A 12616-nucleotide genomic window follows, 5' to 3' on the forward strand; every position below is an offset into this window, starting at 1 on the left:
CCAATTCTGGTTCATTAAAACCTCGTTGAGCCGAAGTCTCGTTGGGGTTTGGGGGGGACCCCAAAATTTGCTGCCCCCCCCCGCACACACCAGTTTTTGGGGTGATTGATGCCAAGGCCGGTGGGGGGCGCTGACTTTATTGGGGGGCCCGGACGCCTGGGTCCTTCCCGGACGCCTGGGTTCTCTCCCGGATGCCTGGGTCCTCTCCCGGACGCCTGGGTCCCCTCTGAGGGGTCAGGGGAGGGGCGGCCTGTGGGGGGAGGGGAAAGCCCTATAGATCCTCTCCAGCCCCATAGATCCCCCAGCCCCATAGATCCCCCCCAGCCCCATTGATCACCCAGCCCTATAGATCTCCTGAGCCCCACAGACCCCCCCAGCCCCACACATCTGCCCCACACATTTACCCCCCCACTGTGCCTGTGTTGCACCCCCAGCCCCACGTCCCCAGCCCCATAGATCCAACCCCGCAGACCCCCAGCCCCACATCCCCAGCCCCACATCCCCAGCCCCACATCCCCAGCCCCACAGGTCCTGCCCCACATTTACCCCCCGCTCTGGCTGTATCCGTGGTCGTGTTGCGTCCCCAGCCCCACAGATCCTGCCCCACATCCCCAGCCCCACAGCCCCTGCCCCACAGCCCCAGCCCCACACATCCTGCCCCACATTGTCAGCCCCACATTGTCAGCCCCACAGATCCTGCCCCACATCCCCAGCCCCACGTCCCCAGCCCCACGTCCCAGCCCCATAGATCCAACCCCGCAGACCCCCAACCCCACATCCCCAGCCCCACATCCCCAGCCCCACAGCCCCTGCCCACACTTACCCCCCGCTCCGGCTGTATCCGTGGTCGTGTTGCGCCCCCAGCCCCACAGATCCTGCCCCACACCCCCAGCCCCACACCCCCAGCCCCACACTTACCCCGCGCTCCAGCTGTATCCGTGGTCGTGTTGCACCCCAGCCCCACAGATCCTGCCCCACATCCCCAGCCCCACGGCCCCTGCCCCACATATCCTGCCCCACATCCCCAGCCCCACATCCCCAGCCCCACAGCCCCAGCCCCACACTTACCCCCCGCTCCGGCTGTATCCGTGGTCGTGTTGCACCCCCAGCCCCACAGATCCTGCCCCACATCCCCAGCCCCACATCCCCTGCCCCACAGCCCCAGCCCCACAGCCCCAGCCCCACAGCCCCTGCCCCACATCCCCAGCCCCACAGCCCCAGCCCCACATCCCCAGCCCCACACTTACCCCCCGCTCCGGCTGTATCCGTGGTCGTGTTGCGCCCCCAGCACCCGCAGCCGAGCGGCCGCCAGAGACTCGGGGAGAACCCGCTTGGGGGGCGGCTCCCTGGGACCAGTTCGGACCAGTTCGGACCAGTTCGGACCAGTTCAGACCAGTTCGGACCAGTTCAGACCAGTTCGGACCAGTTCGGACCAGTGGGGACTGGGAGCCAACCCCCCCAGTCCCTCCCATTCCTCCCAGTTCCCCCCAGTTCCCCCATTCCCATTTCCCCCCATTTTCCCATATTTCCCCATTTCCCCCCAATTTCCCCCAATCCCCCAAATTCCCCCCATTTCCCCCAATTTCCCCCATTTCCCCCCAATTTCCCCATTTCCCCCCCATTCCCCCCAATTCCCCCCATTTCCCCCAATTTCCCCCATTTCCCCCAATTGCCCCCATTTCCCCCCAATTTCCCCATTCTCCCCAATTTTCCAATTCCCCCAATTTTCCCCCTATTTCCCCCAATTTCCCCATTTCCCCCAATTCCCCCATTCCCCCCCATTTTCCCCCAATTTTCTCCAATTTCCCCGTTCCCCCCATTTCCCCAATTTCCCCATTTTCCCCCAATTTTCCCCAATTTCCCCGTTCCCCCAATTCCCCCCCATCCCCCCATTTCCCCCAATTTCCCCCAATTGCCCCCAATTTCCCCCCAATTTCCCCATTCTCCCCAATTTTCCCCCAATTCCCCCCATTCCCCCTATTTCCCCCAATTTCCCCGTTCCCCCCATTTCCCCCAATTTTCCCCATTTCCCCAATTTTCCCCCAATTCCCCCATATTTTCCCCAATTCCCCATTTCCCCAATTCCCCCCATTTTCCCCAATTCCCCATTTCCCCCACTTCCCCAATTTCCCCCCAATTTCCCCCATTTCCCCGTCCCCCCCCCCGCTCCCGCCCCACTCACCACCCCCCGCTCTGCAGCCGCCGCTTCATCCCGGGCCCGAGGGGCCGGGGGGCCTGTGGGGGGGGGCAGGGCCTCAGTGGGGGGGCCCCACCCCCCACTTCCCCCCATCCCCCCAAAAACCCCCAAAAAACCCCAAAAAACCCCAAAATCCCTCACCCCCCCGCGCAGGCCGCAGCCTCCATCCGGGTCCTCCGCCCGCGCATGCGCGGCGGAAGAAGGCGCGACTACAACTCCCGGCGTGCACCGCGCGGGGAGCAGCCTGCGCGCATGCGCGCACTGCGCGGGACTACATCTCCCGGCGTGCACCGCGCGAGAAAACCAGCTTGTGCGCATGCGCGCGCTGCGCGGGACTACAACTCCCGGCTTGCACCGCAAAGGGCGGGTAAAACCACACTCCGCGCATGCGCGCCGCCCGGCGGGACTACAACTCCCGGCGTGCCCTGCGGGGCGCGCATGCGCGCTGCGCGCAGGCGGGCGGGTTTTGGCGTCGCGGCGCGGTGACGTGAGCGGGAGCGCCGGCGGCATGGCGGGCGCGGAGGCCGCAGGCGGGTCGGGCTCCGCGTCGGGTTCGGGTTCGGGCTCCGGGTCGGGGCTCCCGTTACCGGGCGGGGTCCAACGGGCCCGGCAGCTGCTGCACATGAGCGTCCTGGCACAGGCGGCCTCGCCCTGCGGCCGCTTCCTGGCGGCGGGGAACAACTACGGCGAGGTGGCGGTGTTCAGGTACCGGCCCGCAGTTTAACCCCGGGTTAACCCGGTTTAGCCCCAGTTTAACCCAGGAACCCAGTAACGACTACGGGGAGGTGGCGGGGTTCGGGTACCGGCCCCCCCAGGGACCCCGGGAACCCCAGTGAAACCCCAGTTCAACCCCAGTTTAACCACAGGAACCCCGGTTTAACCATGGTTTAACTCCAGTTTAATCCCAGTTTAACCCCAGTTTAACCCCAGGAACCCCAGTAACAACTATGGGGAGGTGGCGGGGTTCAGGTACCGGCCCCCCCAGGGACCCCAGGAACCCCAGTTCCCCCAGTTAAACCTTAGTTTAATCCCACTTTAACCCCAGTCTAACCCCAGTTGATCCGCAGGAACCCCAGTAACAACTACGGGGAGGTGGCGGGGTTCAGGTACCGGCCCCTCGGGACCCCAGTGAGACCCCAGTTTAACCCAGTTTAACCGCAGTTTAATCCCAGGAACCCCAGTTTAACCCCAGTAACAACTATGGGGAGGTGGCGGGGTTCAGGTACCGGCCCCCCGGGACCCCAGTGAGACCCCAGTTTAACCCCAGTGTAATCCCAGGGACCCCAGTTCGCCCAGTTTAACCGCAGCTTAGCCCCAGTTTAACCCCAGTTTAACCCCATTAACAACTATGGGGGGGTGGCGGGGTTCGGGTACCGGCCCCCCAGGAACCCCAGTTTAACCCCAGGAACCCCAGTTTAACCCCAGTTTAACCCCATTAACAACTACGGGGAGGTGGCGGGGTTCGGGTACCGGCCCCCCGGGACCTCAGGAACCCCAGTTGAACCCCAGTTGAGGCCCAGTAAGCCCAGCTGAGGCCCAGTGTCCCCCGGTTTAACCCCAGTTGAACCCCGTGTCCCGCAGCCTCTCGGCCGCCCTGAGCGCGGAGGCCAAGGAGGAAAACAAGCGCCCGCTCGGGCTGTTCCAGGGTGAGGCCCCCCGGCCCCTCCCCCTTTTAGGCTCCTCCCCCTTTGGGCCCCTCCCCCTTTGGGCCCCTCCCCTTTGGCCCCACCTGTTTTAGGCCCCTCCCCCTTTGGCTCGTTGCTCTTTAGGCCCCATGCCTTTAAGCCCCTCCCTTTTTAGGCCCCTCCCTCTTTTGGGCCCCATCCCTTTTGGGCCCCTCCCCTTTAAGCCCCTCCCCCTTTAGGCTCCTCCCTCTTTTGGGTCTCCTCTGCCCTTTGGGCCCCTCCCCCTTTAGGCCCCTCCCCCTTTTGGCCCCGCCCCCTTGGGCCCCCGCCCCCTTTAGGCTCCTCCCCCTTTCAGCTCCTCCCCCTTTAAGCCCCTCCCCCTTTAGGCTCCTCCCTCTTTTGGGTCTCCTCTGCCCTTTGGGCCCCTCCCCCTTTTGGCCCCGCCCCCCTTGGGGCCCCGCCCCCTTTAGGCTCCTCCCCCTTTCAGCCCCTCCCCCTTTAGGCCCCTCCCCTTTTGCCCCCCCTTTGGCTCCTCCCCCTTTGGGCCCCTCCCCTTTTAGGCTCCTCCCTCTTTGGGGTCTCCTCCCCCCTTTGGGCCCCTCCCCCTTTGGGTTCCTCCCCCTTTAGGCCCGTCCCCCTTTCTGCCCCTCCCCCCTTTAGGCCCCGCCCCCTTTGGGCCCCACCCCTTTAGGCCCCTCCCCTTTTACCCCCCTTTAGGCCCCTCTCCCTTCAGGCCCCTCCCACCTTTGGGCCCCGCCCCCCTTAAGGCCCCGCCCCCTTTAGGCACCACCCCTTTAGGCCCTCCCACCCCGCTCCCCCCCGACCCCCGCTCCCCCCTGACCCCCCGACCCCCCGACCCCCCTGACCCCCCGACCCCCGGCTGCGCCCCCAGCGCACTCGGCCCCCGTGTACTCGCTGCTCTCCACGGAGCGGCTGCTGCTCAGCGCCAGCGACGGCGAATGCAAAGGCTGGAACTGGGCCGAGCTGGGCCGCAAGGTGAGCCCGGACGCCTGGGTCCCCCCCGGACGCCTGGGTCCCTCCCGGACGCCTGGGTCCCTCCCCGGATGCCTGGGTTCCCACCGGACGCCTGGGTCCCTCCCCGGACGCCTGGGTCCCTCCTGGACGCCTGGGTCCCCTCCCGGACGCCTGGGTTCCCACCGGACGCCTGGGTCCCTCCCCGGACGCCTGGGTCCCCTCCCGGACGCCTGGGTCCCCTCCCGGATGCCTGAGTTCCTCCAGAACTCCTGGGTCCCTCCAGAACCCCTGGGTTTCCCCCTGGACGCCTGGGTCCCTCTGGAACTCCTGGGTCCCCCCCGAACTCCTGGGTCCCTCCCGGACACCTGGGTCCCTCCCAGACCCCCCCTCACCCGCTTTTTCTCCCCTCACCCCCCAGGGCTGTCGGGAGGTCTGGACCCGTCGGCCGCCCTGCAGGTGAGCGCCCGAACTCCTGGGTCCCCCCCTGAACTCCTGGGTCCCCTCCTGAACTCCTGGGTCCCCTCCTGAACTCCTGGGTCCCTCCCCGAACTCCTGGGTCCCCCCCTGAACTCCTGGGTCCCCCCTGAACTCCTGGGTCCCCTCCTGAACTCCTGGGTCCCCCCCTGAACTCCCGGGTCCCTCCCGAACTCCTGGGTCCCTCCCCAAACTCCTGGGTCCCCCCCTGAACTCCTGGGTCCCCCCCTGAACTCCTGGTCCCCCTGGAACTCCTGGGTCCCCCCCTGAACTCCTGGGTCCCTCCCCGAACTCCTGGGTTCCCCCCCGAACTCCTGGGTCCCCCCGGAACTCCTGGGTCCCCTCCCGAACTCCTGGGTCCCCCCTGAACTCCTGGGTCTCTCCCAGACTCCTGGGTCCCTCCCGAACTCCTGGGTCCCCCCCTGAACTCCTGGGTCCCCCCCTGAACTCCCAGGTCCCTCCCGAACTCCTGGGTCCCCCCTGAACTCCTGGGTCCCTCCCGAACTCCTGGGTCCCCTCCTGAACTCCTGGGTCCCTCCCCGAACTCCTGGGTCCCCTCCCGAACTCCTGAGTCCCTTCCCGAACTCCTGGGTCCCTTCCCGAACTCCTGGGTCCCTCCCGGACTCCTGGGTCCCCCCCCGAACTCCTGGGTCACCCCCCAACTCCCGGGTCCCTCCCGAACTCCCGGGTCCCTCCCGAACTCCTGGGTCCCCCCGGAACTCCTGGGTCCCCTCCCGAACTCCTGGGTCCCTCCCGGACGCCTGGGTCCCCCCGGACGCCTGGGTCCCTCCCAGTGCTCCCAGTATCCCCAGTTTCCCCAGGAACGCTCTGGAGGTTCCCGAGATCACCAGCCTGGAGCTGAACCCGCGGGTGAGCACGGGGCCGCGTGACCCCCGGGTGACCCCTGACCGCCGGGTGACCCCCGGGCGACCCCCGGGTGACCCCTGGGTGACCCTGTGACCCCTGGGTGACCCCCGGGTGACCCCCGGGTGACCCCAGGATCACTCTCTGGTTCTGGCCGGGGGCGACGGGGCCGTTCGGGTGATGGATCTGGAGACGGGGACGTTCACGGTGAGGGGACAACGGGACATGGGGACATGGGGACAACGGGGACATGGGGACAGTGGGGACAATGGGGACAATGGGGGCGATGGCGACAGTGGGGACAATGGGGGCAATGGGGACAATGGGGGCGATGGGGACAGTGGGGACAACGGGGGTATGGGGGCAATGGGGACATGGGGACAACGGGGACATGGGGACTATGGGGACAACGGAGACATGGGGACAACGGGGACATGGGGACTATGGGGACAACGCGGACATGGGGACAATGGGGGCATGGGGACAGTGGGGACAACGGGGGCATGGGGGCAATGGGGGCATGGGGACAACGGGGACAACGGGGACAACGGGGACATGGGGACCATGGGGACAACGGGGACACGGGGACATGGGGACCATGGGGACAACGGGGACACGGGGACCATGGGGACAACGCGGACATGGGGACAACGGGGGCATGGGGACAGTGGGGACAACGGGGGCATGGGGGCAATGGGGACATGGGGACAACGGGGCCATGGGGACAACGGAGACATGGGGACAACGGGGACAGTGGGGATAATGGGGGGACATGGGGACAATGGGGGGACATTGGGGACAATGGGGACATTGGGAGGACAATGAGGACACGGGGTCAATGGGGGCATGGGGACAGCGGGGACAATGGGGGGACATGGGGACAATGGGGACAGTGGGGGCAATGGGGACAACAGCGGCAATGGGGACAGTGGGGGGACATGGGGACAACGGGGACAGTGAGGACAATGGGGACCATGGCGACAACGGAGACAATGGGGACAGTGAGGGGACAACAGGGACACGGGGACAATGGGGGCGATGGGGACAATGGGGACATGGGGACAACGGGGAGACAGGGGACAGTGGGGATGCAGGGGGACAACAGGGACAATGGGGACAGTGAGGAGACAATGGGGACACGGGGACAATGGGGGCGATGGGGACAACGGGGGACACGGGACAACGGGGACAGTGGCGGTGCCAGGAGGACAATGAAGGTCAGTGGAGACACTGGGGACAAGGGGGGTCATGGGGGCACAGTGGGGACAGTGGGGTTAACGGGGACAGCGGGGACAACGGGGTTAATGGGGACAATGGGGACAGTGGAGGACAATGGGGATAATGGGGTTAATGGGGACAATGGGGGTTAATGGGGACAATGGGGTTAATGGGGGCAATGGGGTTAATGGGGACAATGGGGGACAATGGGGCTTAATGGGGACAGTGGGGGACAATGGGGTTAATGGGGACAATGGGGACAATGGGGTTAATGGGGACAATGGGGGTCATGGGGGCACAGTGAGGACAATGGGGTTAATGGGGACAGTGGGGCTTAGTGGGGATAATGGGGACAATGGGGGACAATGGGGTTAATGGGGACAATGTGGACAACAGGGTTAATGGGGACAGTGGGGACAGTGGGGGACAATGGGGTTAGTGGGGACAATGGGGTTAATGGGGACAGTGGGGCTTAATGGGGATAATGGGGACAATGGGGTTAATGAGGACAATGGGGGCCAATGGGGACAATGTGGACAACGGGGTTAATGGGGACAATGGGGCTTAATGGGGACAATGGGGACAATGGGGTTAAGGGGGACAATGGGGTTAATGGGGATAATGGGGTTAATGGGGACAATGGGGACAATGGGGCTTAATGGGGACAATGGGGCTAATGGGGACAATGGGGACAATGGGGTTAAGGGGGATAATGGGGTTAATGGGGATAATGGGGACAATGGGGTTAATGGGGACAGTGGGGCTTAATGGGGATAATGGGGACAATGGGGACAATGTGGACAACGGGGTTAATGGGGACAATGGGGTTAATGGGGACAATGGGGTTAATGGGGACAGTGGGGACAATGGGGCTTAATGGGGACAATGGGGTTAATGGGGACAATGGGGTTAATGGGGACAATGGGGACAATGGGGTTAATGGGGACAATGGGAGTTAATGGGGACAATGGGGTTAATGGGGACAATGGGGACAATGGGGTTAAGGGGGACAGTGAAGGTCACAGGGGGACAATGAGGACAATGACACGGGGGGGTCAGCGTCCGTCTGTCCGTCCCAGCCGGAGCCGCACGGACGCCGGGAGGCGGTTCATTGGGGGGCTCAGTGTCCGTCCGTCCGCAGCTGCACGGACACGGGGCCGCCGCTCAGTGTCCGTCTGTCCGTCCGCAGCTCCAGCTCCTCGGACACCAGGACGTCGTTCACTCCCTGGCTCTGCGGGACCCGCAGCCGCAGCTGCTCTCGGGGGGTGAGGACGGGACCGTGCGGCTCTGGGGTGAGAAATGGACCAAAAAACGCACAAAAGCGCCCCAAAAACATATATGTATATAGAATATATATAATTATAGCAACCTGGGAACGCCCGGTCTCGGCTGATCCGGGAAGCTAAGCAGGGTCGGGCCGGGTTAGTCTCTGGATGGGTGACCTCGGAACACCGGGCGCTGCGGGCTGATCCCGATCTCGGAAGCTAAGCAGGGTCGGGCCGGGTTAGCGCTTGGATGGGTGACCTGGGAACACCCATCACATTCTGGGATTCTGTGAAAAATGCCCCAAAAAACCCCAAAAAACTCCCCCCCTGCCCCTCCCCCTGTCGCTTTTGAATGGCTTTGCATCAATTTTGGGGCGTTTCGTGGCGGTTTTGGGTTGTTTCGTGTCACTTCATGTCACTTCTGGGTGATCTTTTGTCGCGTTTGGGTCGGTTTGGGTCGGTTTTTGTGTCGTTTTCAGGTCATTTTGGGTCACGTTCAGATCATTTTTTGTCAGTTTTGGGTCATTTTCTGTCATTTTGGGTCATTTCGTTGCGGGTTTTAATCATTTTGTGTCGTATTTGGGTTGTTTTGTGTCACTTTCGAGTCGGTTTGGGGTCATTTTTGGGGTTGTTTGGTGTCACTTTTGGGTCGTTTCGTGTCGCTTTTGGGTCGCCTGCTGGGATTCCTGGTCGTTTTGTGTCATTTCTGGGTGATTTTGGGGCATTTTGCGTCACTTTGGGTCATTTTGCGTCACTTCCAGGTTATTTTTGGCTCGTTTTGGGTCATTTTTGTGTCGTTTTCTCCCCAGATCTGCGCACTGGGACGCAGGTCCAGCTCATCGAGGTTCACAAGTACCAGGTGCCCAAAATCCCCCCAAATCACCCCAAAACCCACCCCCCCGCCTCCTGCCGCCCCCCAAACTGCCCAAAACCACCAAAATGTCCCAAAACGCCCCAAAGACGCCCCAAAATGCCACAACCCCCCCCAAAATGCTCCCCGCTCCATCAAAAATGCCTCAACCCCCCCAAATTTCCCCCAAAATGCCCCAAACCCCCCCAAAAATGCCCCAAACCGCCCCTTTTCCCGCCCTTCACCCCCCCACTCGCCTCGGTGTCACACCACTTCCGGTCCCCCCGGGTGCCTCGGTACCACGTGCTTTCCGGTCCCCCCCAACCCCCGCGACCCTGAACTTTGGTTCCACCCCCCCCCCACCCCCACCCCCCCGCTTCCCGAACTCCTGGGTCCTCCCCCGAACTCCTGGGTCCCTCCAGTGACCCCCCCCACCACCCCCCCAGGAGTGCAGCCGCCCCCAACTGGGCAAGTGGATTCGCTGTTTGGCCACCGACTGCGACTGGATGGTGAGGGGGGGGGGTGGGGAGGTTTGGGGGCCTCCCGCCCGTGACCCCGCGTGACCCCGCGACCCCGCTGTGCCCCCAGGTGTGCGGGGGGGGCCCGGCCTTGACCTTGTGGCACCTTCGCTCCGTCACCCCCACCACCGTCTTCCCCCTCCCCCACCCGCAGCACCACGTGCTTTTCCACCAGGACCTGGTGAGTCCCAGTTCAAACCAGTTCAAAACCAGTACAAACCAGTAGGGACGGGTTTAACTCGCGATTAACCGGTACGGCCCAGTTTAAACCGCTGCAACGCGGTAGGAACTGCTATAAACTGGCGTAAACTGGTCGCAACCAGTATAAACCAGTATAAGCGGATATACGCCGATGTAAACCAGTATGAGCTGATATGAGGCAATGCAGCCCAGTATAAACCAGTATGAACCGGTGTGGGCCCAGTACACCCCCGTGTTCCCCCCACTTGCCCCAGTGAGCCCTCCCAGTTCCCCCAGTTGGGTTCCCAGTCCCTCCCAGTGCCCCCAGTTCAGTCCTCAGTCCCTCCCAGTTCCCCCAGTTGGGTTCCCAGTCCCTCCCAGTTCCCCCAGTTCAGTCCTCAGTCCCTCCCAGTTCCCCCAGTTGGGTTCCCAGTTCTCCCAGTCCCCCCAGTTCAGTCCCCAGGTGGGTTTCCAGTGTCTCCCAGTTCCCCCAGTTGGGTTTCCAGTCCCTCCCAGTCGGGTTCCCAGTGTCCCCCAGTTCCCCCAGTTCAGGCCCCAGGTGGGTTCCCAGTGTCTCCCAGTCCCCCCAGTTGGGTTCCCAGTCCCTCCCAGTCCCCCCAGTTGGGTTCCCAGTGTCTCCCAGTCCCCCCAGTTGGGTTCCCAGTCCCCCCCGGCTCCCCCAGTTGGGTTCCCCGTGTCTCCCAGTCCCCCCAGTTGGGTTCCCAGTCCCCCCAGTTGGGTTCCCAGTCCCCCCCGGCTGCCCCGGTTGGCTCCCCGGTCCCCCAGCTCACGCAGCTGGCCGCAGGTGCTGTCGGGGGGCCGGGGCCCGGTGCTGCACCAGTTCCACCTGAGCGGTGACCTGCGCGGCCGCGTCCCCGTGTCGTCCCCGGCCCTGCGCAGCCTCGCGCTGGCGCAGCGGCACCAGCACCAGGTGGGCGGGGCCAGGGGGGCGGGGCCACGGGGTGGGCGGGGCCTGAGGGTGAATGGATGGGGCGGTGGCCTAAAGGGGGCGGGGCCAGAGGGGGCGGGGCCACGGGGTGGGCGGGGCCCAGGGGTGAATAACAGAGGTGCGGTGGGTGTGGCCTAAAGGGGGTGGAGCCAGAGGGGGCGGGGCCTGAGGGGGGCGGGGGCAAGGGGTGAATGGACAGGGGTGGGTGTGGCCTAAAGGGGGTGGGGCCTGAGGGGGGCGGGGCCACGGGGTGGGCGGGGCCTGAGGGTGAATGGATGGGGCGGTGGCCTAAAGGGGGCGGGGCCTGAGGGGGGCGGGGGGAGGGGTGAATGGACAGAGGTGGGGTGGGTGTGGCTTAACGGGGGCGGAGCCAGAGGGGGGCGGGGTCAATGGGTGGGCGGGGCCAGGAGTGAATGGACGGGGGTGGGTGTGGCCTAAAGGGGGCGGGGCCAAGGGGTGGGCGGGGCCAGGGGTGAATGGATGGGGCGGGGCCTAAAGGGGGCGGAGTGGGGGCACTGGGTGGGCGGGGCCTGAGGGGGGCGGGGCCAGGGGGTAAATGGATGGGGTAGGTGTGGCCTAAAGGGGGCGGAGCCAGAGGAAGTGAATGGCAGGGGTGGGTGGGGCCTAAAGGGGGCGGGGCCATTGGGGTTTAATGGGCGGGGTCTGGGGAAGGGGGTGGGCGGGGCCTGCGCGGAGGGGGCGTGTCCTGAGCAGGCCCCGCCCCCAGGTGCTGACGGCCGCCGGGAACAGCCCCAAAATCGACGTGTTCACCAACCTGGGCTACCGGGCGTTCTCCTTGGCCTTCGCCTGACCGGGACGGACCCGGTACACACCAGTACGAGCCACTGCGAGCCGGTACAGACCGGTACGAACCGGTTCGGAGCGGGGACAAGCACCAGCAGCGCCCCCCAGGCCCTCCCAGTGCTCCCAGTTCCATTCGCGACCCCTTCGGGACTTTCCGGCCGCTCCGAGCGCCTTCGGGCGTTTCCGCCGCGTCTTCTCGGCTCCGCTCGGGTGTTTCCGGCGCCGCTCGGCTATTTCCGGCGCCACTCGGCTATTTCCGGCGCCGCTCGGGTGTTTCCGACCCCGCTCGGCTATTTCCGGCGCCACTCGGGTGTTTCCGGCGCCACTCGGGTGTTTCCGGCGCCGCTCGGCTATTTCCGGCGCCACTCGGGTGTTTCCGGCGCCACTCGGGTGCTTCCGACCCCGCTCGGGTATTTCCGACCCCGCTCGGGTGTTTCCGGCGCCGCTCGGCTATTTCCGGCGCCACTCGGGTGCTTCCGACCCCGCTCGGGTGTTTCCGGCGCCGCTCGGGTGTTTCCGGCGCCGCTCGGGTATTTCCGGCGCCACTCGGGTGTTTCCGCCCCTCCCGAACCCGGAAGCGGAGCCCGGAGCGGAGGCTGCGGCCGCCTTGACGGCCTCTGTAGGGACCTCGAGGGGGTCTCGCTGCCTTTAATAAAAGCGTCCGGTGTCTGTCCGTCCGTTCTGTGTCCGTCCGTCG

The 12616-nt window shown here is 65.0% G+C and overlaps 1 protein-coding gene and 1 long non-coding RNA gene across 3 annotated transcripts; one reads left to right on the plus strand and one right to left on the minus strand.

Moving 5' to 3' along the window:
* Nucleotides 1–117: 117 nt before the first annotated feature.
* Nucleotides 118–2378, minus strand: LOC136001216 (uncharacterized). Its single transcript, XR_010607759.1, has 4 exons — nucleotides 2339–2378; nucleotides 2183–2235; nucleotides 1248–1346; nucleotides 118–250 (listed from the first exon to the last, which is right to left on the minus strand). It is a non-coding gene; the product is annotated as an uncharacterized LOC136001216 (long non-coding RNA).
* Nucleotides 2379–2685: 307 nt separating this feature from the next.
* Nucleotides 2686–12596, plus strand: THOC6 (THO complex subunit 6). Of its 2 annotated transcripts, none has more exons than XM_065655312.1 (12): nucleotides 2686–2902; nucleotides 3779–3843; nucleotides 4715–4818; nucleotides 5216–5253; nucleotides 6066–6141; nucleotides 6271–6342; nucleotides 8543–8645; nucleotides 9428–9477; nucleotides 9915–9977; nucleotides 10057–10167; nucleotides 10972–11097; nucleotides 11843–12596. In XM_065655312.1, the coding sequence occupies exons 1-12, from the start codon at nucleotides 2706–2708 to the stop codon at nucleotides 11924–11926; spliced, it is 1089 nt and encodes a 362-aa protein (XP_065511384.1). In that variant the 5' UTR covers nucleotides 2686–2705; the 3' UTR covers nucleotides 11927–12596. The 2 variants fall into 2 exon arrangements, with proteins under 2 accessions (XP_065511384.1, XP_065511385.1); XM_065655313.1 differs by having other exon boundaries at nucleotides 6093–6141.
* The last annotated feature ends 20 nt before the right edge of the window (nucleotides 12597–12616 follow it).

The sequence above is a fragment of the Caloenas nicobarica genome, chromosome 38 (assembly GCF_036013445.1).
Source record: "Caloenas nicobarica isolate bCalNic1 chromosome 38, bCalNic1.hap1, whole genome shotgun sequence".
Classification (NCBI taxonomy): Eukaryota; Metazoa; Chordata; class Aves; order Columbiformes; family Columbidae; genus Caloenas; species Caloenas nicobarica.

Coding starts and splice junctions, on each gene's coding strand:
- THOC6 (XM_065655312.1), top strand. CDS start 2,706: ATGGCGGGCGCGGAGGCCGCAGGCGGGTCGGGCTCCGCGTCGGGTTCG. Junction 2,903..3,778: donor GGCGAGGTGGCGGTGTTCAG/GTACCGGCCCGC, acceptor CGTGTCCCGCAG/CCTCTCGGCCGCCCTGAGCG. Junction 9,478..9,914: donor TCGAGGTTCACAAGTACCAG/GTGCCCAAAATC, acceptor CCACCCCCCCAG/GAGTGCAGCCGCCCCCAACT.